A 24,193-nucleotide genomic window follows, 5' to 3' on the forward strand; every position below is an offset into this window, starting at 1 on the left:
GCTGCTCCAGCAGGAGCCTGCACTCATAACCAGTTTCTAAGGCGGACAGCTTGCTGTAAGGAGACACAAGGGAACAGGTGAGGTGGAGCAGTAGGGTGAGACACATGGATGAAAAGGGCAAGTTCGAAAGGAGAAAAAGTAACCTCTGGTTAAGAAGCATGAACGAGGACTTCCGGCCAAGATGGAGGCGTAGGTGGAAACACTGTACCCTCTCCCACAACTAAATTTAAAGTCAGCAAAGTTTTAGTAACAAAAAGGCAGCCAAAACAGTAAAAACTGAACTATACGAAAGTCCAACAACAACAAACCACTCAGCCAGACCAGTAAGAGGGGCGGAGTCAGCAGCAAAGTAGGGTTGGGCTGGAAAGATCATTCGGTCTGACGGACCCAGGAGCGGAGGCACAGGCGGTTGGTGGATCCCAGGTCATGGGGTGGCAACAGGCAGACCCAGTGAGGGCGCGGGGCGGCTGGCTGACTGTGGTCACACATTCACACACAGAAAAACCAAGTGAACGAGTGAATAGTGAGACAGATCCTGCAGGCTAGGGCCCCAGCAACGGGAAGGAGAGCCTGAAAGTACCAATTGGAAAGACTTTCTCAGGGTCCAGGGGCCAGGAGAGGCTCCCAGGATCACATAGAGTTTGTTGGACAGACCCACAGGGTCCTGGAGAGTACAGGGGCCAACACACCCGGGAACCAGCACCAGAGGGGCCCAATTTGCTTGTGGGAAGCCGCAGAGGGGACAGAAATCTGAGAGAGAGTGGAGCGGAGCAAAGCACCATTTTTCCCCCCTCTTTGACCCCGCCCCCACATACAGCCTCACAACCCAGTGACTGGGTCCCCTGGCCCTGGTGAACACCTAAGGCTCCGCCCCTCATACATAACAGGTGAGAACAGACCAAACATTATGATTCAAAATCAGCTCAAAGCCCCAGAGCCTATAATTCTAAGTGAACAAAAGAAATAGCCAACCTTTCAGATGCATAGTTCAAAACACTGGTGATCAGGATGCTCACAGAACTGGTGGATTTTAGCCATAAATTAGAGGAACATATGAAGGCTAAACTGATTGAAATGAAGGGAAATGCACAGGAAACCAATAATGATGGAAAAGAAACTGGGACTCATATCAAGGGAGTGGACCAGAAAGAAGTAAGAAACAACCAAACAGAAAAGAAGGAAGAATCAAGAATACAAAAAAATGAGAAGAGGCTTAGGAACCTCCAGGACATCTTTAAACGTTCCCACATCCGAATTATAGGGGTACCAGAAGGGGAAGAGGAACAGCCACGAGTGGAAAACTTATTTGAACAAGTAATAAAGGAGAATTCCCCAGTCTGGCAAAGGAAATAGACTTCCAGGAAATCCAAGAAGCTCAGAGAGTCCCAAAGAAGTTGGACCCAAGAAGGAACACACCAAGGCACATCATAATTACATGAGCCAAGATGAAAATGAAGGAGAGAATTCTAGAAGCAGCAAGAGATAAGGGGACAGTCACCTACAAAGGACTTCCCATCAGACTGTCAGCTGATTTCTCAAAAGAGACTTTACAGGCAAGAAGGGTCTGGAAAGAAGTATTCCAAGTCATGAAATCCAAAGACCTACAGCCAAGATTGCTCTATCCAGCAAAGCTTTCATTTAGAATGGAAGGGCAGATAAAGTACTTCTCAGATAAGGTCAAATTCAAGGAGTTCATCATCACCAAGCCCTTATTATATGAGATGTTAAAGGGACTTTTAACAGAAAGTTAAAGAAAAAGAAGATAAAAATATGAACAGTGAAAAGACAGCAAACTCAAGTTATTAACAACCACACCTAAAACAAAAGCAAACTAAGAGGACAGCTAGATCAGGAGTGGAACTATAGAAATGGAGATCACATGGAGGGTCAGCAACAGGGGAGTAGGAGGAGGAGAAGGGGGGAGAAGGTACAGAGAATAAGTAGCATAGATGGTAGGTAGAAAATAGACAGAGGGGAGGGCAGGAATACTACGGGAAATACAGAATCTAAAGAACTTGTGACACATGGACATGAACAAAAGGGGGGGAATGGGGGGGAGGGGTGTGAAGGGGGGAGGGGAGTGAAGGGGGGAGTGGGACATCTGTAATGGCATAATCAATAAAATATATTTTTTAAAAAAGAAGCATGAAGGAGTGAGGAAAGGCTACTCTTGTTGCCTTGGGTAGACCAGAGAAGGGGGCAAAGCTAGAAGCATGAAATAGCACGTGGAGAACTGAACTGCCACAGTTGGAGGAAGCATTTCTTTAACGGGCTGGTATCGGAGGCACTCTCAGCCAGCACCCACCTTCTCTTCAGCACCCACGAGATGGCGGTGGATGCTACTGCCATCTCGTGCACAGAGCCCGGGGGCGGGGGTGCTGCTCAACACCCTACACTGCACACCATGGCCCCGGACAACAAACTTCCGGCCAAACATCAGGACCTAGTCAGTAAGTGCCTGGGCTGATATTTCTCAACCTTTTAAAAAATTTTTCCACCCTCTTCAGGAGCTTTTTCATACATTTTTTCCATTCACCTTGCCCCGCCATGTTATTTGAACACCACATGTTTGTGCTTTACACCTCAAAAAATTAAGTTTTCAACCCCCCAAGAACCAATTTATCCCCTGGGGCTATCTCCCCCACAGAGAATACAGCACCTAGATTTATGTTCACTCTACTCCCCCTCCCTAAGATGACCTTTGGGCCACACTAGCTCTGCATCTTGCAAGTTCTCCCCATTTTGCCCAGCCTGGTGCAAGTCCGCCTGCTCCAGGAAGCCTCTCTTCCCATCCTCACCAGGGCGACGCTGTCCGCCCTAGAACCCCAGTTCAGATGCTCGGTCAGTGCTGATGCTCGGTCAGTGCTGCTCTGGACTAGTCCTCCAGTTGACCCGTCTCAGACGAAGACTAGGCCCATGCCTTCTTCCTCTCCATACTGCTGGTCTCACCTAAGTTCCTCGGCCCCTAGGACAGTGCCTCCCACACAGCCACCCACTCTGGGTGTCTGTCTGCGCCTTGGAGCATCATGGATATTCCTATCCATCTGATGGAGAATGGAGCAGAAGGGAAAACGAGAGGAGAGGAACCCCTTAGGCAGACCTTGCCAAGGCCCCCGGAATGAAGCAGCAATGAACTCACGGAAGTAGCTGACGTTTCGAGCCCACTTCTGTGCGCCTTGACCCTCAGCACCAGGTGGACAGGGCATTTCCCGTTTCCCTAGGAACTCCTCGATGAGAGCCAAGGTGGAAAGGCTCTGGCTGGAAAGGGGCAAAGTTTGTTTCAGAAGGCTCCCAGGCCCAAGGGAATCCTGTTCCCCAATAGGCCCACAATTGTGTGCAGCCTTCTGGCAGTGGGAGCTCCCACGATCTACTCCCCATAAGAGGTAACCCCACAAAGGACCACCAAGGGCACTCTCTCTAGTTCATAATGGGAGCAGAGTCATTCACACAGTTATTACTGTCACACTGCTAAAAATTTCTCTACCCTGTGACTTTCTCAACTGGGAAATTCCGGGGTTTAGATCGGTGCTAGTAACACCATCAGCATTAAAAACCCACACTGCACAAGTATGTAGCAGAGCCAGCGACAGGCCACAGGCAATGCTCTGGTCTCACTAGGGAAACAGAGGCACATGGCTGCCTCCAGGTTATGCAGAGCCAGTGTCCTCAGAAGTGAGCCATGAGCCCTGGCTGGTGTGGCTCAGTGTATTGACTCGGCCTGCAAACCTAAGGGTTGCCGGTTTGATTCCTAGTCAGGGCCTGTGCCTGTGTTATGGGCCATGTCCCAAGTATGGGGTATGGGAGGCAACCACACATTAATGTTTCTCTTCCCCCTTTCTCCCTCCCTCCCCCCTCTAGAAATAAATAAATAAAATCTTAAAAAAAAAGAAGTGAGCCATGAAACTGAAGGCTCTCCCCAAGTCAGAACTACTACTGTCTGTCTCCTGTGTCACCTGTGGAGACCCTCCCTCCCAGGCCAGGCTGAAGCCACTGAGCTCTCAGTGGAGCCTGATCTGGCCGGAACAAAGGAGACACAATCTCCTTTCTCTCTGTTTCCCTGAGGAGTCAGGCCCAGATGGGACACAACACTCTGACCAGACTGAGAAATGTGACTCTGGATGGAACAGATCGCATCATTTATTTGGCCCTACACACAAAGCTTAATTATTTAAAAAAAAAAAAAAAAAGGCCAAGAGAGAAAGAAGCCGATTAGATGAAGGGTCAGCAATGTGTTCATCTGGAAAGGGACGAGCAATAAACGTTTTTAGGCTTTGCAGACCACATACAGTCTCTGCTGCATTTTCTTTTCCTTTTTTCTTTTTTTTAAAAAAACCCTTTTGAAATGTAAAAACTAGTCCTCAGTCTGTACAATACCAGGCCACAGGCCAGATCTGGCCTAGGGCCACAACTTGAAGTTTTAGACTATGATTTGCAATGTTAGCCCATGGTTTCAAATCGTTCTCGCAGAGAACAGCATTGGACAAAGAAAGAAACTCCAAGAAAAAGAGAAAATGCAAGGTCCACCCAAGAAGCACTGGGTTGCAGAAGCAGAAAAAGACAAGGGGGCCTGGTGTGAGCCCAGATGTCTTACTCTGCAGGGCCCACATCACTTTTACCAGAGAAGCACAGTGTCACCCGGGAATTTCTCTACCTGAACACGAGGATCTTGTCACCAAGCTTCACACTTTCCTCAATCAGGTGGAAAAGCAGTACCATCTTGGGAGAGTTCTCCAGGACTCCAGTCTGGTAATTAGTCAAAAGGTCCTTGGCCTGCAAGAGAAAAGTGAGGCAGCTTGGAGCAGGCCCATGGCCAGATCAGTAAAAATAAAACGCTCTCCCTCCAGCACAGCAGCTCCCAGGCAGCCCCTCCCGTTCCTTGCGCAGCCCCGCCCTCTCGCCACATGGGCTCTGCACCATCCCTCAGCAGAGCTTTATGGCCACAGAAGATGTGCTGAACTCACCCACTCGTACGTGACAATGTTGTTGCCTCGCTCCTGGAAAGGGTTGAAGCCCACCCCTTGGAGGAACTTGGTATTGGTGGCCTCTCCCATTGCAGAGCCCAAGGCGCTGTCCTCCCCCTTGACTTTTGTTCCCTGTGATGGGCAGCGGGCACTGGCCCCCGCGGAGCCGAGCTCTTCCACGTCCAGGTCCTGCTCATTGGCCAGGTTCTCCTTCTGAAGGGCTTCATACAACACGTCGGGGTGATTCCAGATCTGAGGTTCAGGTCAGAGGAAAGGCGGCACACGACAGCAAGCGATATAAGCATGTCACAGACAGTCTGGGAGCATGCTCTTGCTCCGTCTCACACCTCCCACTGCACACACTGTCACACCCGAAATGGAAATATCCCAACCCCCTTGTAGCCAAAGAGCCTGTGTATGCGGTTCCATTACCAACTCTGACCACCATGACACGTGAGCAGGGGAGTTCACTCCAGGGGCCACGCCAGCATGTTTGGTACTTGAACAAAAGTCTGTACCGGGAGTCGGTCCTTCTTACCCTTGTTCAAGGGGCATGTTCCTATCTCATGGCGTGACTACTGTGTGAAATAAGACCAGCGCCTCCCTGTGGACAAATGTGTCTGACTTCTAGATGACCCAAGGGAAGTCATTTTAGGGACTACTGGGCGAGGAGGGGACGGGAACCGGTGGGACGGGTGCATCAGCACTGCAGATCCTCAGACCATGTCTGCTTTGGTGTCCTAGCCCTGGTCTCTGGGATGGTTGCTACTAAAGAAATATTTGAAACCCTCTGTCCCCAGACACACATCTTCAGCTCACTCACTGAAGCAGTGGCCTATCAGGAATAACGCCCCACGGGCAGGCTGAGAGCTGAAGCACAATGGGCCCCTGGTGAGGCAACAGGGAGCACTCGGCCAGGTCACAGACAGGTCAGGGTGCCTCTACCTGTTCATGGGACTTAGTGCTAATGGCCCCTGGGCCTTGCTGTCCCCAAACCACCTGCAGCACTATCAGGGTGAGCTCACTCCGAGGAAGTACAGAAACAATGGGAGGCACCTGTAATAGCCTGTCTGAGTTACATAGTTCCTGAATCTCAATCATGTGAGCAGGCAAAATGCTTCCCCACGGTGTTCCGCCACCCCCCACATACCAAGGGAGAAAATCAATGAGGAAGGCAGCCGTTTCCCGAATTCAGTGTTACGGGCAGTGCAGCTGAGCTGCACTGCGCAAGGGGCGCCACTCGAACTGCAATGTGAGAAGCACGCCCAAGGACTGAGCAGCTTGAAGCCAAGCCGCCTTTCCCAAGAGCCCCGGGTCCTCCAACACAGAGGCGGCCCCTCTGCCTGTATTCTTCCTTTATCAAGGACTTCCAGCAGGAGTAACTCCCTGGGAACCTCGTGCATCCTTGGTCTGAGTCGCAGTGTGCCTGTGGCCTCAACACACCTTGCAGCACACACAGAAAGCCTTGAGGGGGTTCAGCCCCAGCCAGCCACTGCTGCCACAGTCCCGGAAGCGGTCCATGAACTGAGTGTACAAGTCTCGCTGGATCTTGGAGAGCCGCACCAGGATCACATTTTCTTCCTTGGCAGGGAGGTGAATCTTCAGCACAGTGTGGCCTCGCCTGCGAGTGTGGAAATCAGAATTGCCAAGGCAGCGTGGCTGAGGGGACCAAGTGCAGGACACAAACCGTACCCTGCCTTTCTGCCACGCCCACGTCTGGAGGACCTCACAGCAGCCTTGCAACGAGCGCTGGCTCAGCAATCACCGAGAAGAGACTCATTTTAGGCAAGAAAACTAAGGCCAGAGGCAGTGAGCTGCCCCAGGTTCTCACCTCAATTCTGGACTGCCTCTCTAAGCTTTCCCCACACAGCCACGTGAACAAGGGAAACCGAGGCTGCTGGAGGCCGGTGTAAACTACGCGCCCCCAGAGGCTGACCTGGCACAGCCTACCCTCAGAGCCACCCATCTGCTCTTTCCCCCCGAGTCAGCAGAATGCCAGCTCTCTCTGCTTCTCTCAGCAAGTAAGGCAGGCATCCGTGGTAACTACAGATTGGCTTTAAAAATATTTTCATTTATTATTTATTTTTAGAGAGAAGAGAAGAGAGGAAGAAAGAAAGGGAGAGAAACATCGATTCGCTGCTTCTTGCACATACCCAGCTGGGGACCTTGCCTGCAACCCGGGTATATGCTCTGACTGGGAATCGAACCAGCAAGCTTTGGTCCTCAGGCTGGCGCTCACTAGCTACACTGAGCTACACTAGCAGGGCTGAACTGACTCTTGAGAGAAGCACTTCTAGGCCAGACTTCCAGGGGACAGAAACAGAGGGCACCCACCCTCTGCTCGCTACTCAGGAAATGCCACTGAGTACAAGGAAGCTGGACTCCTGCTGCACTAGGAAGGGCCGCCTACTCCTCGAGGGGAGGGCTCACCTCTGCACAAAGCCCTCCAGGAGGCTGTGCAGGACGTGGCTCCGGTACCGCATGAGGCGGACGTCCTGCGGCGTGCTGTCAATGCACTGCCCGTTCAGGATGGGGCGCTCGAACATGTTGCTGAACTCCTGCCGGGTGCCGAGGAAGTCCGGGCGCACAAAGTCCACCATGCACCAGTACTCCAGGAGGTTGTTCTGCAGGGGGTACCCGGTCAGCACCACCCGGCGGCGAGAGCGAATGTTCTTCAGGGCCTGGGAGGTGCTGGCCTGGCAGTTTTTGATGCGGTGCCCCTCGTCACAGATCACCACGTCGGGGCCAGGGCGGCACAGGGCCTTCTCAAACTCTGGGAAGGGAAGAGGAACCAGAATCAGCGCGTGAGAAGGCCTGCTCTCAGTCAACAATATGAGAGGTAGGGGTGCACCCTGGAGGAGACAGGGGAAATGAGGGGGGCAGGGAAGCAAGAGTCAGCCCTTGTCAGCGAAAGGGGGCTGGCCATCCCAGCTCACGCGGGTTGGTGTGACACGGGACCCTGGCCTGCTGACTCTCGAAGTCAGCATCTCTTCCCTCGTTCTCTGTTCCTTTCCCTCCTTTAGGCTCCGAGTGAAACTGACTTGCATTCCTAGGGCGAGGCCAGCCAGGCCACAGAGAGCATAGCTACGCAGGACACAGGAGTCTGGATGAAATGAGGAAGCAGCCCAGCCTCTTGAATCGGTGTTCCCACTGTTAGCACTGGGGTGCCCCCCGAGGGATGGAGGGAGCTAGCTGAAGGACAAGGCCTTCTTGGACAGACTCCCCTGTCCGCCAACAGGCAGGTGCATTCTTGGTCTATGACTGAGGTCAAGCTACAGCAAACGTGACCTCGGGATGAAGAGACTTATAAAATGAAAGTCTGAACCCCAAGAAAACATTATTCCCCAAATGGACAAAGGCCCTTAGAAGAGGGAGCAGAAGAGGGAGCAGAATTATAAGAGGAACAGCTTTCACTGGAAGACGGGATTCGTTTTCGTTTTAGAAGTCCACAAACAGTATTATCAGCAATGTAAGGACTCTATAAACACTTTCTGACTGCTGTCCCAGAATGTCACCAGGAGTGGCAAAGGCTGCAAAGGCTCTCCCGGTTGCTTGGTGAGAGAAGCAAGGAGCGGGCCAGGGAGTCTCCTCCGAGCCTGTGGCCTGGCCTGACCACCAGTTCACTGCGTCTGAGGGCCAGAAGGCCATCCCACCTACCTCGGGGACCGGGTTCTGGTTCAAGACAACTTAGCTCAGGTCAACAATGCGTCATACTGGACGAGGGGCTATGCACACTACTTTTTCCCTGAAACGCCCCGAGAGCACCCCCAGGACAAGCCGCCCACCTCTCCGAAACTCCTGCTGTCGGTCTTCCTCATCCAGATCAATGATGACCGGGTGAGAACGTTTCTTGGTTTTCTTCGGTCTACCTGTGGCAAAGGATTTCTTCAGGGTGAGGAGTCTGTACATTTCGTACCCCATCAGCAGCACCCCACCCTCTGACACCCAATCAGCCATCACTTTAGCACGAGCTGCCATTGTCCTGTAAGAGGGAACAGAGAGAAGATATTATTGCTTCCACTGCTCACCAGGAAGAATTCCTCACAAGCAAAGTCCGTCAATGTGCATTTCGAATCCTGACTGCCAAAGGCATCACGTGGCAGCATCACTGCCCGAGGACTTTCCCAGCGTCCCAGAGACACTGACTGCCCTGAGGGTGGACTGGGGAGCTGATGACGGTTAAACAGCAAAGCACAGAAGTGCAATGGCACAAGTCAAGCAAAAGTGACGTCCTCCTTGGATGCACACACCTGACTACAACAGTTGAGGGAGAATTTCAAGTTACTCCCATAAAAAATGGAAGGCACTAAAAACCAGGGCAACATCCGGCACTTCGACCACTCAGGCTCCAGTGAATGAAGAGCCAAGGACAAGCAGTGAAGGAGCAAGAGCAGCGGAGAGCAAATGACACTTGGCCCGGTCCCTCCACTTGTGGACAACTGAGCCCTGGTTGAACTTTACTGCTGCACGTGGACTAACTGTCCTGGAATCTGAGAAAGAGCAGGTGGCCTCGGCAGAGACACGCCACTGGAAGGAAAGGGAGGCATGGGTAATGAGTCTGGACCAAGAGATATCCTCAGATTTTTGGAAATCGGGTTGAATATATGGAGTGGAAATACAAATAATTTTAAATAAATCTAAAACAAAAAAGGGTTTGCACCTTTCAAAGTTTGGAAGTTGTACCATTAAAGGTCAACTGTAGATTGGGGCTTAAAAGAAGAGACTGACGAGCTGCTAAGAAAAGAGAAATGTAAAAGGTATTAAGTCAGAAGATGGAAAGTTTCATTTTATCATGTTGAGTTTTTAAATTTTTTTATTTATTAATTTTAGAGACAGAGATCAAGGTAGGTGGGAGGGGAGAGAGAAAGAGAGAAACATCTATTTACTGTTCCACTTATTTATGCACTCATTGGTTGATTCTTGTATGTGCCGCAACTGGGGACCGAACCCCAACCTTGGTGTATGAGGACGATGTTCTAACCAACTGAGCTACTCAGCCAGAGCCTATCGTGGTGAGTTTTATTACTATACACCTGGGAAAATGTGACCCTGCACGCAGATTTTTCAGGGAATAAAAGCATCCTCAAGCAGAACAAAAGAAGTTTCCCAGGCTGCACAACTCTGATGTAACTGAAAAGCTAGGCAGAGGAAAAATGAGTAGCAGGAAAAGAGAGAGGGCTACATCAAGAAACCAAAAAGGATCCAGGAAGACAGGGCACACACCGGAATGGACGGCTCTGACACCCCGACCCTGGGAAGCAGTCTGACGGAAAGGGCGGGGCAGAGGCAGGCCACCTACTTGTGCTCGTCGTTCAGGATGTGAACCTTAAAGAGCCGAGGCTGGACCTCTTCAGGCTTGTCGCCGGCTGGCAGGGCTTCGGGGGCTGGGAGCCACATGTTGAACTCTGCCAGCCAGTTCTGAAGAGTATTGACCTGTCAGAAAGCCAAGCCCAGAGAGAGAGCTTTAAGGAGCAAGCTCCGAGCTGAGCTCATCCAGCTTGTTATTGCCCAGGAAGGCATTAACCCAGGCTCCTTGCAGGGCTAAGTGGAGCCTTCCTGAACTCTTACCGGCACAATGGCAAGGACCGTTTTGGCTGGCGTGTGGCGGAAAAGGACGTCAACGAAGGAGATCACTTGCAAAGTTTTTCCCAGACCCATGCTGTGAGCCAGGATACAGCCAAAGCCACTACTGGTCTTAAACCTCTCCAGGGACTCAACCAGGTTATCATACAGGAACCGGATCCCTCCAATCTGACAAGGAACACACACGAAGATCAGTGGGCTGGCAAAGACCCAGACCCAAGTTCCCTTCACTCTGGAGTTAGTCAGGATTTGGCAAATAAGCAAACATCACACCAGACAGCTGGTGTGAACAGCTACAGGAATCTCCCCGAACCTGGACTAATCTACTGGCTGGTGACGGCCTTCTTGGAGGAAACACAGGAAAACATTCACCCGGTACAGTGGCCCACCCCAGGCAAGACTGCAGGGGCCTCGCCTGGCTGTTCTGGCTGCTTACTGCTCACTGCTCCCCGCTCCACGAGGAGCCGGCCTTACTGTTAGGTTCTCACGTTGAGTTCACCTTTGTCTTTATGGAGCTTTCACTCCGTGCTCCCACTTCCAGGCTCTGGGTCAACACAAACTACTTTGCTCCCTCCGACCAGAGAGGCCCTCCGACTTCTGACTCTCACATCTCTGGAGCCACAACTTCCTAACCAAAGCTCTGCTCTCCAGAAGCATCTCACGGAAGAAGGCTCAAGATTACTGAGCCAAGAGATCCAGCGCGCTCTACACAGCAGGGCAACCCCAAGGGTCTTCCCATCGGTTCATTGGGAGTCCCGAAGCACAGGCTGTTAGGAGGAAGGACCAGGACTTTCCAGAAGCTGCTTGTGGTACCAAACAAGTACTTCACGGGCTGTGATGCCAACAGGCAGTGTCCACAGCAAGGAAGCCGACGGGGATGAGGAAGAGAGTCAAGATCTGCCGTACCTGATGAGGTTTCACTGCCCGAGCCAACTGCGGGGCCAGGAAGACATTCTCCTCCTCCGGGGGGTGGTTCAAGTTCACGAGCACTCGTCCCAGAGCATCGCGCTGGTTTAGGACGTCGTTCACATGGGTGCCACCCTTCTCCTCTTCCTCGTCCTCCTCACTGACAGACTCACTGCTGTCCACAATGTGCAGGGTGTCCTCCTCCCCAGAGCTCAGCTCAATCACCTCTGAGACAGTCAACAGGACAAAACAAAACAAGGCCCAGGGAGCAGAGGTAACTTACCGCCCACTGTCAGAGCAAAGAGCATGGAGACAAGTGTGGGACTTGGCGCCACCCAGAAACACTACTCTTGCCCAGCCTCAAGTTAAGACAAGGGAATACCTTGCATCTACCAAGAGGACTCAGAGAAATTTGTCACGGACCACAAAGGGAGTGAGGAGGGACTGAACTTTAAATCAGAGGGACAGCTGAGCTCTCGGGGCGGACATGGGCCCGGAGGGAGGAAAGGCGCTGCCGGCCTGATCTCACCATCTCGACTGCTTCTTTCGTCCTCACTGCCACTGCTACTGTCCAAACAAATAACTTCCTGGGCCAAGACCCGAGGTGGCAACTGCGGACCATCACTTGCTCTTAAGATGATTTCCTCTGGGAGGAGACGAAAGGAGTGTCAGCTCGCACATGGCACAAGCGTGCTCTTCACACACTTCACCATCCCGCCCCCTCCACTGTTCTCGCTGGACTGCCCACCGATGAGAAAGGCAGAAGGCATCTCAAAACCCTCAGCCCTCTTTCCACGTTCCCCTTTCTCCACTGGTTTTTACACCCTAATAGCCGCCTGGCTACTAGAAAAGGTCCTAACCCACTGGCCTGGTAAGATCCAAAGTGAAGGGGGGAATCTAAAGAACATCAGTCTGAGGAGCATACTTTCATCCATCTGAACTTTTTAAATGAGACTCCTCTGACTGTGTGTTCCCAAGAAGCTGAATGGCTGAAGGGTTCCTAAGAGGTCAGGACCTCACTCCAGGTCTATCCTTGAGCACTGGGCGCGGCCGAGGGCCTTTGCTGCCACCTCCACAGCTCACCGGGGAGGAACTCCAAGGGAACAGCGGGAAGGGGAGCTGCGTAGTCCTTCCTCTGCTGCTCCAGGCGCTTCCTTCTTTCCAGCTCCTCCTGCTGTGCTGCTTTGGTAACTGGCTCCAACTGATCCTCCCGGAGCAGCTTTCTGCATGTTAAAAAGAGAGAGCACTTGGGTTCACCTGAGACTCCGGCAACGCAGTGTCACCCGACAGAGCGCAATCACCGGCGCTGAGCTCAGAGAGCGGAGGTGGGAGGAGAAGCCACATCAGTCCCATGAAACCCCCGCGAGGAGCGGGCTCAGGTGGTTCTGGCCTTGTGCGTTTCCGTACTGGTTAACTTCCTGACAGATGCCCCTGTCGGCTCATCTCTGCACATATCAGAACAAGAGCAAAATAGAGTAATGTGTGATTCACATAGCTGAGAAGCCGATTAAAAATAGAGTTGGTATGTGGAAAGTAGGATTATGGATGATTCTATACCCTCATTTTCCATACTTAGAGTGATATTTTAAAGTTATCATCATGTTTTTTAAAAAGGAAAACAAGGGCAAGAGGAGAAAAAGATACCATTTATCTCTTTGGTAGATGGAGGGGCTGTTGAGGATTTGGGTAGTTATAGAAGTTCATATCTGCTGATCTCTTTCTTACTTTTTAATAAGGTTTTATTTATTTATTTTTAGACAGAGGAGAAGGGAGAAAGAGAGAGAAAAGTCAATGTGTGGTTGCCTTTTGTGCGCCCCCTACTGAGGACCTGGCCCACAACCCAGGCATATGCCCTGACTGAGAATCGAACCAGTGACCCTTTGGTTTGCAGGCCAGCACTCAGTCTACTGAGCCACACCAGACAAGGCCATATCTGCTGATTTCTTAGCTCAAGAGAAAAAAGCCCTACTTCTAACAGACAGTCCCCTGCCAACTGAAGTTGAATTCTAAGATGACAATTGAACTTCTTTCATCTCCTCTTGTTTTTGAGACATAAGAAAAAATAGAGGAAGAAACAGGGTCCAACCAGGGACCCTACTGTGCCTGGGGTCTCCAGAGAGGACAACACCAGCTGGCGGAGCTCCAGGGCCACTTGCCTCCCCTCTAGCCCGTCCTCTGACAGCCAGCCCGCAGGGCCTGAGCTGCGTCTTCACTAGTCACTCAGGAGCACAGCTCACACTTTACCTTTTCCTTGGGAAGGAGGACACTGCTGCTCAAACCAGTCCTCCTGCTACTGACAGCCTTTGAGTGAAGGAGGCACCTCCCCTCGCCCCCGTCCCCTCCAACCCAGAGCACAGCTCACCGTATGTTTCTCCTCATATGGGAGGGCTTCTGCGCTCTCTTCTTTTTGGGGTCCTCGGAGGTTAGGCTCTTGCCTTGGTGGTGCCTAAGCTGCTCTGAAGGCTCAGACTGTGATGAGGTAGTTGAAGTGCACCGCGGTGGCCGCTGCCCATCTTCCCCCAGCGGGGCACACTCAGTGCCACACATGTCTTCCAGGGATGGGTCTAAGGAGACAAGGGGAGAGAGGTACCAGGGACCATCTTTCACTGGGGAGGAAATGAGTTCTGAGGCCAGACACACCTGGGTTCAAACTTCCGCTCAGCAACCCCCCAGCGGGGGATCTAAGGCAAGTTACTTACGTCTCTCTGAGCCTCGGTGGACATGTCCAGAACGTGAGGGCAGTGATGCCCGTGCCCCAGAGCTGTTGTGAGGACTAAACAGAACACATGCCTAGCACCAAGCCCAGCCCAGGGGAGGCTCACAAAAAAAATGAGAGCCAACAACAGTCTAGCTATAATTTTGTGATTAAAGCAAGGAAGCTTCATGGCCTCAGAACGCTCAGAAAGGGCTGGCTGGGTTCCAAATGCAGCTCACATGCACTAGTGTGATGCCAAGCAAGTCTCATCTGCCAGCAAGGAGAGTGAGTGCTCCTCCTTTCAGGGCCTCCGTGTCCACTCATTCCGTTCCCCAGCCACCTAAGGAGGACCCACAGCTCAGCAGGCACTGTAGTAGAAATCTCAAGAAATATTTATACACCTCCTTCCCTTTAAAAAGTTTGTTTTCTAGACAACCTGATTAAAAAATGGGCAGAGGACATGAACAGACATTTCTTCAGAGAACACAGAGACAGCCAATATGCATATGAAAGATGCTCACCATCACTAATCACCAGAGAGATGCAAATTAAAACCACAATGAGATATCACCTCACACTTGTGAGAATGGCCATCATCAAGAAATCAACAAACAACAAGTGCTGGCGAGGACAGGGACAAAGGGGAACCCTCTCGCACTGTTGGTGGGAATACAGATTGGTGTAGCCACTGCAGAAAACGGTATGCAGATTCCTCAAAAAGTTAAAAATAAAACTACCTTATGACCCAGCAAATCCCACTTCTGAGTATTTACCCAGAGAAATCCAAAACACTACTTTGAAAAGATATCTGCACCCCTATGTTCACTTCAGCACGATTTACAATGGCCACGATGCAGAAGCAACCTGGTGTCTAGTCACTGACAACCGGATAAAGATGCGGCACATACACACAACGGAATGGGACTCAGCTGTAAAAAAGAACGAAGTCCTACCATTTGTGACAGCATGGGTGGACCAGGAGGACATTATGCTAAGTGATGTTAAGTCAGGCAGAAAAAAACAAACACCATAAGATTTCACTTATATGTGGGATCTGAAAAACAAAGTAAATGAACAAACAAAACTGAAACAAACTCATAGACAGAGAGAATAAACTGACAGTTGCCAGATGGGAGGAGCTTGGGGGCTGGCTGACAAGGTGAAGGGATGAAGAAGTACAAACTGGCCGTTAGAAGACAGTCACAGGGATGCACAGTACAGCTTAGGGGGAGAGTCGACAATACAGTAAAGACTGCGTAGGGTTCAGATGGCACAAGACTCACCGGGGCGGGGGGGGGATGTCACTTCCTAAGTACATGAATGTCTAACCACTGTGCTGTACACCTGAAACTAACAGAATATTAAATGTCAACCGTAGCGTTAAAGTCTTTCAAATTTTTAAAAAATTTTTTTAAAGATTTTCTTTGCCTTGGCTGGTGTAGCTCATCGGATTGAGCGTGGGCCTGTGAACCAAAGGATCGCAGTTCAATTCCCAGTCAGGGCACATGCCTGGGTTGCAGTCCAGTTCCCAGCAGAGGACACGTGAGAGGCAACCATACATTGATATTTCTCTCCTCTCTCCTGTCTATTTTTTAAACAGAGAGGAAGGGAGGGAGAGAAACATCAATGTGTGGTTGCTTCTCATGTGTCCCCTGCTGGCTGGGACCTGGCCCACAACCCAGGCATGTGCTCTGACTGGGAATCGAACTGGCACCTCTTTGGTTCACAGCCCACACTCAATCCACTGAGCTACACCAGCCAGGGTCAAATTTTTTCAATAATAAAAAAATCTGGTTTTGATAATGACCTTTGATGTTCTCCTGGGCTCCAGGCCTTTTGTTTTGTTTCTATTTCACAAGCAAATTTATTGAGTAGCCACTAGGAGGAACAGCTGGAGGCTAGGTTGTGAGAGACAAGGCAGATAAATCAGAACCAGAGTATAGCAGGCAGGCCAAGGAACTTGTTGCCAACTGTCGTATTTCTTTTTTCTAGTTTTTGCTTCAGAATGACAGTTCCTGGGAGGAGAAAGAACATAACCTGATAGCCTTTCAATAACACAGACAAATTCACTATCACACATTCCAGTTGGTGAGGCCTGGCTGTGAGTTCCTACTGCATGGGGTGGAACATGGCCAAGTGAGGTGGCAGTCTAAAAATGATTAGATCTGGCATATAAAATTCGCATGCACACTTAGTTCAGACAGTTTTCCCCTTTCCTTTATAAAGACGATACAGGTCTAAACCAGCTCCTTATCACCCAGCATTCTTTGAAGGAATCCTTAGCTTCTGGGTCCAACAGCTACCGTCTGCTTGTTAGCAAGCTTTAGTTTAAGGACGTGCTAACATTGCAAGTTGCTGCCATACAAGTCAGAGTCGCACACGTGCTTCACTGCTGCTTCACGATGCTGTGAAATGACTGGTTCCTACACACCATCATGCCACATCTTAAACTACTCTTAAGGATAAAACTGTTGTTTTAAAATTTCTATAAATAATTTTTCCCTAAATCAAAATATAACTTTTATAAAAGATTTTATTTATTTATAGAGAGAGGGGAAGGGAAGGAGAGAGGAAGAGAAACATCAGTGTGTGGTTGCCTCTCACATGCCCCCTACTGGGGACCTGGCCCACAACCCAGGCGTGTGCCCTGACTGGGAATTGAACCGGCAACCGTTTGGTTCGCAAGTGGGCACTCAATCCACTGAGCCACACCAGCGATGGCAAAATGTAACTTCCATTATGTGCTCCTTTGTACTTTCTAAATATTGAACCATGTGATTCTAAAACCTAATCAAAATAATTAAGTTTCAGGAAATAGCCCTCCCCCAAAGCCTAGATTTTAATTCACCAAGAGCCACTGAGGAAAAAGGAGAAAAGGTTCAACAAGGAGGTAAAGAGACATGTGCTTTGTTAGGCAAAAAAGAAAACTTAGTGTCTACATGGTTTAAAAGCCAGTGACTACTACCACCCAAGTTCAGCATCATTGGGTCGGATCTGGCTGCAAATACACCCCTGAACTTTCTCTTTCACGTGAGCCAGGCCCAAGCGGTCATCACCAGAGCTATATCAACACCAGTGAAGACTTACACAAGCTTCTCAGGAATGAGGTATGAAAACCACCAAGACGAGTATGACTGGGCACATGAGTGGCTTTGAAAGAAAACCCCTGCGTCTCGTTCACTGGGTGTACAAGGTACAAACACTCCCAGGGCCCTTTCCCAGCTGTTCCACCTCCCTCCCTCCTCGACCCGCCTATATGAACATGGGTCCCGCGTCTCACCGCGGGCCTCCTGGCCCGATGCAGCAGGATGAATGTGGCACCACCTGTGACGCCCATGTGCCACAGCAGTGAAACCTGAATCTGAACACACCTTGGCTTCTCGGTCCAGTTCGCAAAATTATAGGACAAAGAATAATGTTAAACTTGGCAAGCAAGACCACAGGGGTGCGATCAACAAAATCTAGAAAGGTGCAAAACTACAGAACAAGTGAATCCTTTAATTCTACAAATAGCTGCAAGGAAAAAAGAAAATGAAAAAGAGCTAGGGAGAACTTTCGCCAAGATGGAGGCATAGGTGGAAACACTGTGCCTTCTCCCACAACCAAGTTTGAATACAACTAAGGTTTGGAGAACAAAGACACAGCCAAAGGACAGAAAACTGAATTATACGGAAGTCCGACTACATCTAACCATTCAATGGGGGCGGTAAGGGGGCGGAGCCAGCAGCGGAGCTGGGTCGGGCAGGACAGATCCCCTGACCTAGGCGCGCAGGCAGCCCGGAACCAGTTGGGGTGCGGGGCAGACTGACCGCGGTCGAACATTCGTGCACAGTGAGACGGACCACGCAGGCCCCAGGGGTCGAGGGCTGACAGCGATGGCACACTCGAGTGCAGTGGGACGAAATGCGTGGACCCGGTGACAGTGGCAGCTGCAGCACCAGTGGGGGCCGCGGCAGCAGGCGGCAGATAGAACACCATTGTTCCTCTTTGACCCTGCCCCCACATACAACGTCACAACCCAGCGACTTAGTGGCCCTGCTCTAGTGAACACCTTAGGGCTCCGATCCTGCTATGGAACAGGCACGAACAGCCCAAAAGATAGCACAAGAAGAACTCAAAGTCCCAGAGCCAATAACTCTAAGCGACCGAGAAATTGCCAGCCTCTCAGAAGCACAATTCAAGACACTGTTTATCAGGATGCTCACAGAACTGGTAGATTATAGTCACAAATTAGAGGAACAAAGTCACAAATTAGAGGAATATATGAAAGCTAAACTAATTGAAATGAAGGGAGATGCACAGGAAACCAATAGCAATGAAAAGGAAACGGGGACTCAGATCAATGGAATGCACCAGAAGGAAGAACGAAACATCCAACCAGAAAGGAATGAAGAAATGAGAATTCAAAGAAATGAGGAGAGGCTTAGGAACCTCCAGGACATCTTTAAATGTTCCCACATCCGAATTATAGGGGTACCAGAAGGGGGAAAGAAACAGCCACAAGTGGAACACTTATTTGAACAAATAATAAAGGAGAACTTCCCCAGTCTGGCAAAGGAAATAGACTTCCAGGAAATCCAAGAAGCTCAGAGAGTCCCAAAGAAGTTGGACCCAAGAAGGAACACACCAAGGCACATCATAATTACATGAGCCAAGATGAAAATGAAGGAGAGAATTCTAGAAGCAGCAAGAGATAAGGGGACAGTCACCTACAAAGGACTTCCCATCAGACTGTCAGCTGATTTCTCAAAAGAGACCTTACAGGCAAGAAGGGGCTGGAAAGAAGTATTCCAAGTCAAGAAATCCAAAGACCTACAGCCAAGATTGCTTTATCCAGCAAAACTTTCATTTAGAATGGAAGGACAGATAAAGTGCTTCTCAGATAAGGGCAAGTTCAAGGAGTTCATCATCACTAAGCCCTTATTATATGAAATGCTAAAGGGACTTATCTAAGAAAAAGAAGATGAAAAATATTAACAGTGAAAGGACAGCAATCTCACAGTTATTAACAACCACACCTAAAACAAAAGCAAACTAAGAGGACAGCTAGATCAGGAGTGGAACCATAGAAATGAAGAACACATGGAGGGTTAGCAACAGGGGAGTGGGAGGAGGAGAAGGGGGGAGAAGGCACAGAAAATAGCATAGACGGTAGGTAGAAAATAGATAGGAGGAGGGCAAGAATAGTGGGGGAAATATAGAATCTAAAGAACCCGAGACACGTGGTTATAAACTAAGGGGGGGAGAAGGGTGGGGGAGGGAGTGTGCGGGTGGAGGGGAATGAAGGGGGGGGAATAGAACAACTGTAATGGTATAATCAATAAAATATATTTAAACAAACGAACAAACAAATAAATAAATAAAAATAAATAAAGAAAAAAGAAAAAGAGCTAGGGAAAACTTATGAGCATATATTAAAGAGGTTTAAAGACAAATCAACTCAATATGGATCTTGTAGGAATTTTAATAAATTAACAGTAAAAATTATTTTTAAAAAGGTAATCAGGAGTTTTCTGGATATTTTATAAGAAATATTGAGTTAAAAAATTTAGGTGTGATAGCATATTGTGCTTGGTTTTTGGTTGTTTTTTCTCTCTTTTTAGGACTTACATACGAGAAAACAGAGTGAACACACTCTGAAGCGCCTGCGGACACAGTGGTGTGTTGAGGCTCCACTGCCAACAGCCCACCCTGGGGAACGGGTGCGACAGGACTAGCCCTGCACTGAAGAGAACACAGGGACACGGGGTTCATCTTCCCATTGTCTCTATTTTATTAAATTGTTTCAGATTTTCAAGAATAAAAAAATTCATGATCCTTTTAAATTTCAGAAGGGTTTTAATTTTTAGTTGTGTTCCCCTGTTCCCACACCGGGAGACCCAGAGTTGAGGTGCAGGGACGGAGAAGCACTCTGGCGCCCCACAGCCCAGGTGAGGTCTCAGGCCTGTGACAGTCACCAGTGCCTCTCTGCTTCTTTCCCCCTCGCTCCCTTCTGCGGGGCAGAAACAGAAAGAGTGAGTGAATGGGCGGGAGGCGGGCGGGCATCCCCACCCCCCACTGTTAGTTTTACTGGAGAACCAGATGCAACAGGCACCGATCTCTGAACTATTTAGTCTCAACTTTCCCACTTCTGTTAATAAATACACATTTACATACTTTATGCTGGCGATCAAAGAATACACAGCATGTTGTGTTAGATACCAATATTTCTTGGACACTGTCCACACGTCACTAATGGCGGGCTCTCAGTGTGCCACAGGGTGCTGGGTCACCCCTGCTGCGGGGCGCCTGGCTGTTCATTATTCTTTGCTGCACCTATGGTGGCATGAGTATCTGTGTACAAATTATTTTTTCCTGTTGATTTATTTATTTGTGGCACAATCCACAAATCCACTTCTGTGGCACAATGTGGTAGAGCTAGAGAAATGAGTAAAGAGTTTTAAGGTTTAGGAATTGGTAAATTTTCCCATGAAGGGTCAAACAGGAAACACCTCAGGTTTCATGGGCCATAGGGCCCTGACTGCAACACAACTGTGCCCTGTAGCTCGAAAGCAGCCATACACAGTGTAGCTGTGTCCCAGTAAAACTTCGTTTACAAAAACAGGCTGAAACGGTTTTGAGAATGAACAAAATTGGAGGACTCACACTTCCTGATCTCAAAACTTACTACAAAGCTAGAGTAATCAAGACTGTATGGTACTGGCATAACAACAGACATATAAACCAATGGAAAAAAACCTTAAAACCCAGACAAAAACTCTCACATATATGTTCAAATGATTTTCAACAAGAGTACCAGTATCATTCAATAGGAAAAGGACAGTATTTTCAGGAAATGCTGCTGAGAAAACTGGATAGTCACATGCAGAAGAATGAAACTGGACCCTTACCTTATACCACTTAGAAAAATTAATTTCAAATGGATCAAAGACCTAAATATAAAACCTAAAATTATAAAACTCACAAGAAAACACAGCAGAAAAGCTTCATGACGATGGATCTGGCAATGATTTCTTGGACATGACACCAAAAGACATAGGCAATAAAAGAAAAAAAGACAAACTGGAGTTCATTAAAATTTCGTGCATCCAAAGATGCTATCAAGCTGGGGTGGAGGTGGGAGACATACAGGGGGTGCATAGTGATGAGGAAAAAAGATGCTAACAACAGAGCAAAAAGGCAACCCAGGGAATGGGAGAAAATACTTGCAAATCATACATCTGATAAGGACTTAATATCTAGAATATATAAAGAGCTCCTAAAACTCAACAACAAAAAGACTGATTCAAAATGGGCAAAGGACACGAGCAGACATTTCTCCAAAGATGATGTACAAATGACCTATAAACACATGAAAAGATGCTCAACATCATTAATCATTAGGCAAACGTAAATCAAAACTGCAATAAATACCACCTCACAGGCATTAAGATGGCTACTATTACAAAAAAGAAGTGTTAAGAAAAAAAAACAGAAGAAGAGAAAAAATGTGTTAGCAAGGACGTGGAGAAACCAGAATCCTTGAGCACAGCTGGTGGGAACGTAAAAGGGTCCAGCTGCTGTGGACACCGGTGTGGGGTTCCACCCCCCGACTGAATACAGAATTACAAGATGATGCAGCCCTTCTACTTCTGGGTGTATACTCCAAAGAGCTGAAAGCGGGGTCTCGAAGAAATATTTAAACGCCCACGTTCATGGCAGTATTTACAACAGCTACAACATGGAAGCAACCAATGAAACAATAAGCAAAATACGATATACATACGCAATGGAATTTTAGTCAGCCTTGAAAGAAATTCTGACACATGCTACAATGTGGATGAATCTTGAGGATGTTATGTTAAATAAAATATGCCAGTCACAAAAGACAAACACTGTGATTCCATGTATACAGGACACTTAGAGTGGCTGAAGTCACACAGACGGAGGTAGAACAGTGGTCCCCAAGGGCCGGGGAAGGACACAATGCAGACCAATTGTCAAATGGGTACAGAGTGTCAGTAGGGAGTGATGAAATGGCTACACAATAATGTAAGTTTACTTACCACCACTGAATGACATACGGCAAATGATAAAATTTAAGTTATGTATATTTTAGCACACACACACACACAGTGTTGGCTTAGTCATTATGCAGAGTTAAAGAAGTCAGACACAAAAGGCCACATACCACATGACTCCATTTACAGAAATGCCCAGGACAGACAGAAAGGAGGGTGGTGACGGCAGGGGCAGGTGATGCTTATGGGTAATAGGGTTTTCTTTTGGGGTGATGAAAATGTTTCAAATTAAAAACAGCAGTGGTGGGTGTTCAAACTTATGAATATACTAAAAAATCACTAAACTGAACACTTTAAAATGGTAAATTATATCTCAGTAAGAATATATATATATATATTTTTAAGTGGGCTCAGGGATTCTTCTTCTAGCTAAGATGAAATAGTTTGAGGCAAACCAATGTTCACACAAAGAACAGCTAGAAATAGGTTATCAAATCTTAAAAAAACATACAAACAACAACAAAAGCCCCTTGAAGGCACTGAAAAAGCTGCTGAGACCACCAGAGGTTGAGGAAACAAGGTGCCAGGGAAAGGAAATCCAGAAGAGGTGAGCCAGCATCCTACCACCGCTGCTTCCTCTCTTCTGCCACGTCTGGGTGCTCGAGCAGGAAACTAAGAATCTAAGTCACCCGGACAGAGGGCTATTACTAAGAGACAAAGAAACAGAAAGAACTTTTAACAATTTGTGGCTAAAATGACAAAAACTGAAGACATAAGGAGCCAAGTCCTGGTGAGAGGACAAGGCAGAGCTGAGCCAAACACTCAAGCTCATTTTCCCTTCAAGTCACTTGCTTCATTCCGAAGATGAATGAGATGGGGGCGGGGGTAAGAAGCTATGCAGAAAGCCACTGAAAAGCAGAGCAAATAGTCCTGCCATCTCAAGGTCCAGGGAAGACAAGAATTAGAATTAGGACTCAGCAGCACATGGGGCCCCAGTGAGCACCTTGGCTCTCAGTGGGAGCCTGTGGGATAGCCGAACCCTAGAAACAGGAGTGTGCCCAATGCAGAAAAGACCTACAAATCATGACCCAGCTTTGATTCATCTCTGCCCAACTGGACTAAGGTGATCAGCCCCACGACAACTGCCTGGAAGAGGAAAGGAAAACCCTCTCTAAAGATACCATCCATACTACAATTTTTTATATATAATACTCTGCAGTCAGTGAAAACTTACCAGGTATGCCAGGAGACAACACCAAATAATCAACAACTAAGAGGGATAAACAGACAACAGAACCAGAATTGCTGGTGACCCAGATACTAAAAACAAACAAACAAACAAACAAAAAACCCTGAAAAATGTGCAAGAAAACAAAGAGAGAAATTGAGAAAATTAGGGATGAAGAATGTCACCAGGTACTCAGACTATATAAAACAAAGGGAAATTGTAGACTCAAAATATGTAATAACTGGAATCAAGAAGCTCTCTGAAGCCCTGGCTGGTGTAGCTCAGTGGATTGAGCACGGGCCCGAGCACCAAAGGATCGAGGTTCGATTCCCAGTCAGGGCACATGCCTGGGTTACAGGCCAGTTCCCAGCAGGGGACACAGGAGAGGCAACCATACATTGATATTTCTATCCCTCTCTCCTTCCCTTCCCTCTAAAGATAAATAAAATCTTTTTTTAAAAAAAAGGAGCTCTGTGACATACCAAGTAGGATAAACATAAAGAAAACTATCCCTGGGGAGATTAGGGCAAACTGGTGAAAAGCAGTAACAGAGAAAATCATACAGCAGTCATGCGTGCAGAGAACACACCTTCAAAGGGGCAACAGAGAAAATGACAGTGGATTTTTCAATCAGAAAAGACACTAGAAAATCTTCTAGGTGTTGAAAGACTAGACCTGGCAACCTAGAATTTTGTATCAGTTAATGTATCATTCAAAAATGAGAGCCAAATGAGGACATTTTGACAATTAAATTTGTTGCCAAGAAATGCACACAAAAAAGGAAGGGTTTGGTTGTACAACAACCAAAGGAAGTTGTTCA

General features: G+C 48.4%; 1 protein-coding gene across 3 annotated transcripts in view; it reads right to left on the reverse strand.

Moving 5' to 3' along the window:
• Positions 1 to 24,193, reverse strand: part of RAD54L2 (RAD54 like 2) — an 85,603-nt gene that overhangs the window by 16,478 nt on the left and 44,932 nt on the right. For all 3 annotated transcript variants that reach the window (XM_037049596.1, XM_037049595.1, XM_037049597.1), the window contains 12 exons: positions 13,813 to 14,014; positions 12,534 to 12,673; positions 11,980 to 12,096; positions 11,451 to 11,677; positions 10,530 to 10,712; positions 10,261 to 10,394; positions 8,747 to 8,943; positions 7,392 to 7,734; positions 6,405 to 6,582; positions 4,962 to 5,213; positions 4,652 to 4,770; positions 3,140 to 3,258 (listed from right to left, as the gene is read on the reverse strand). In XM_037049596.1, the coding sequence (XP_036905491.1) occupies positions 3,140 to 3,258; positions 4,652 to 4,770; positions 4,962 to 5,213; positions 6,405 to 6,582; positions 7,392 to 7,734; positions 8,747 to 8,943; positions 10,261 to 10,394; positions 10,530 to 10,712; positions 11,451 to 11,677; positions 11,980 to 12,096; positions 12,534 to 12,673; positions 13,813 to 14,014 (2,211 nt within the window). The remainder of the gene's footprint in view (positions 1 to 3,139; positions 3,259 to 4,651; positions 4,771 to 4,961; positions 5,214 to 6,404; positions 6,583 to 7,391; positions 7,735 to 8,746; positions 8,944 to 10,260; positions 10,395 to 10,529; positions 10,713 to 11,450; positions 11,678 to 11,979; positions 12,097 to 12,533; positions 12,674 to 13,812; positions 14,015 to 24,193) is intronic.

Source organism: Sturnira hondurensis, unplaced genomic scaffold, assembly GCF_014824575.4.
Source record: "Sturnira hondurensis isolate 20B ecotype Veracruz unplaced genomic scaffold, ASM1482457v3 Scaffold0006496, whole genome shotgun sequence".
NCBI lineage: Eukaryota > Metazoa > Chordata > Mammalia > Chiroptera > Phyllostomidae > Sturnira > Sturnira hondurensis.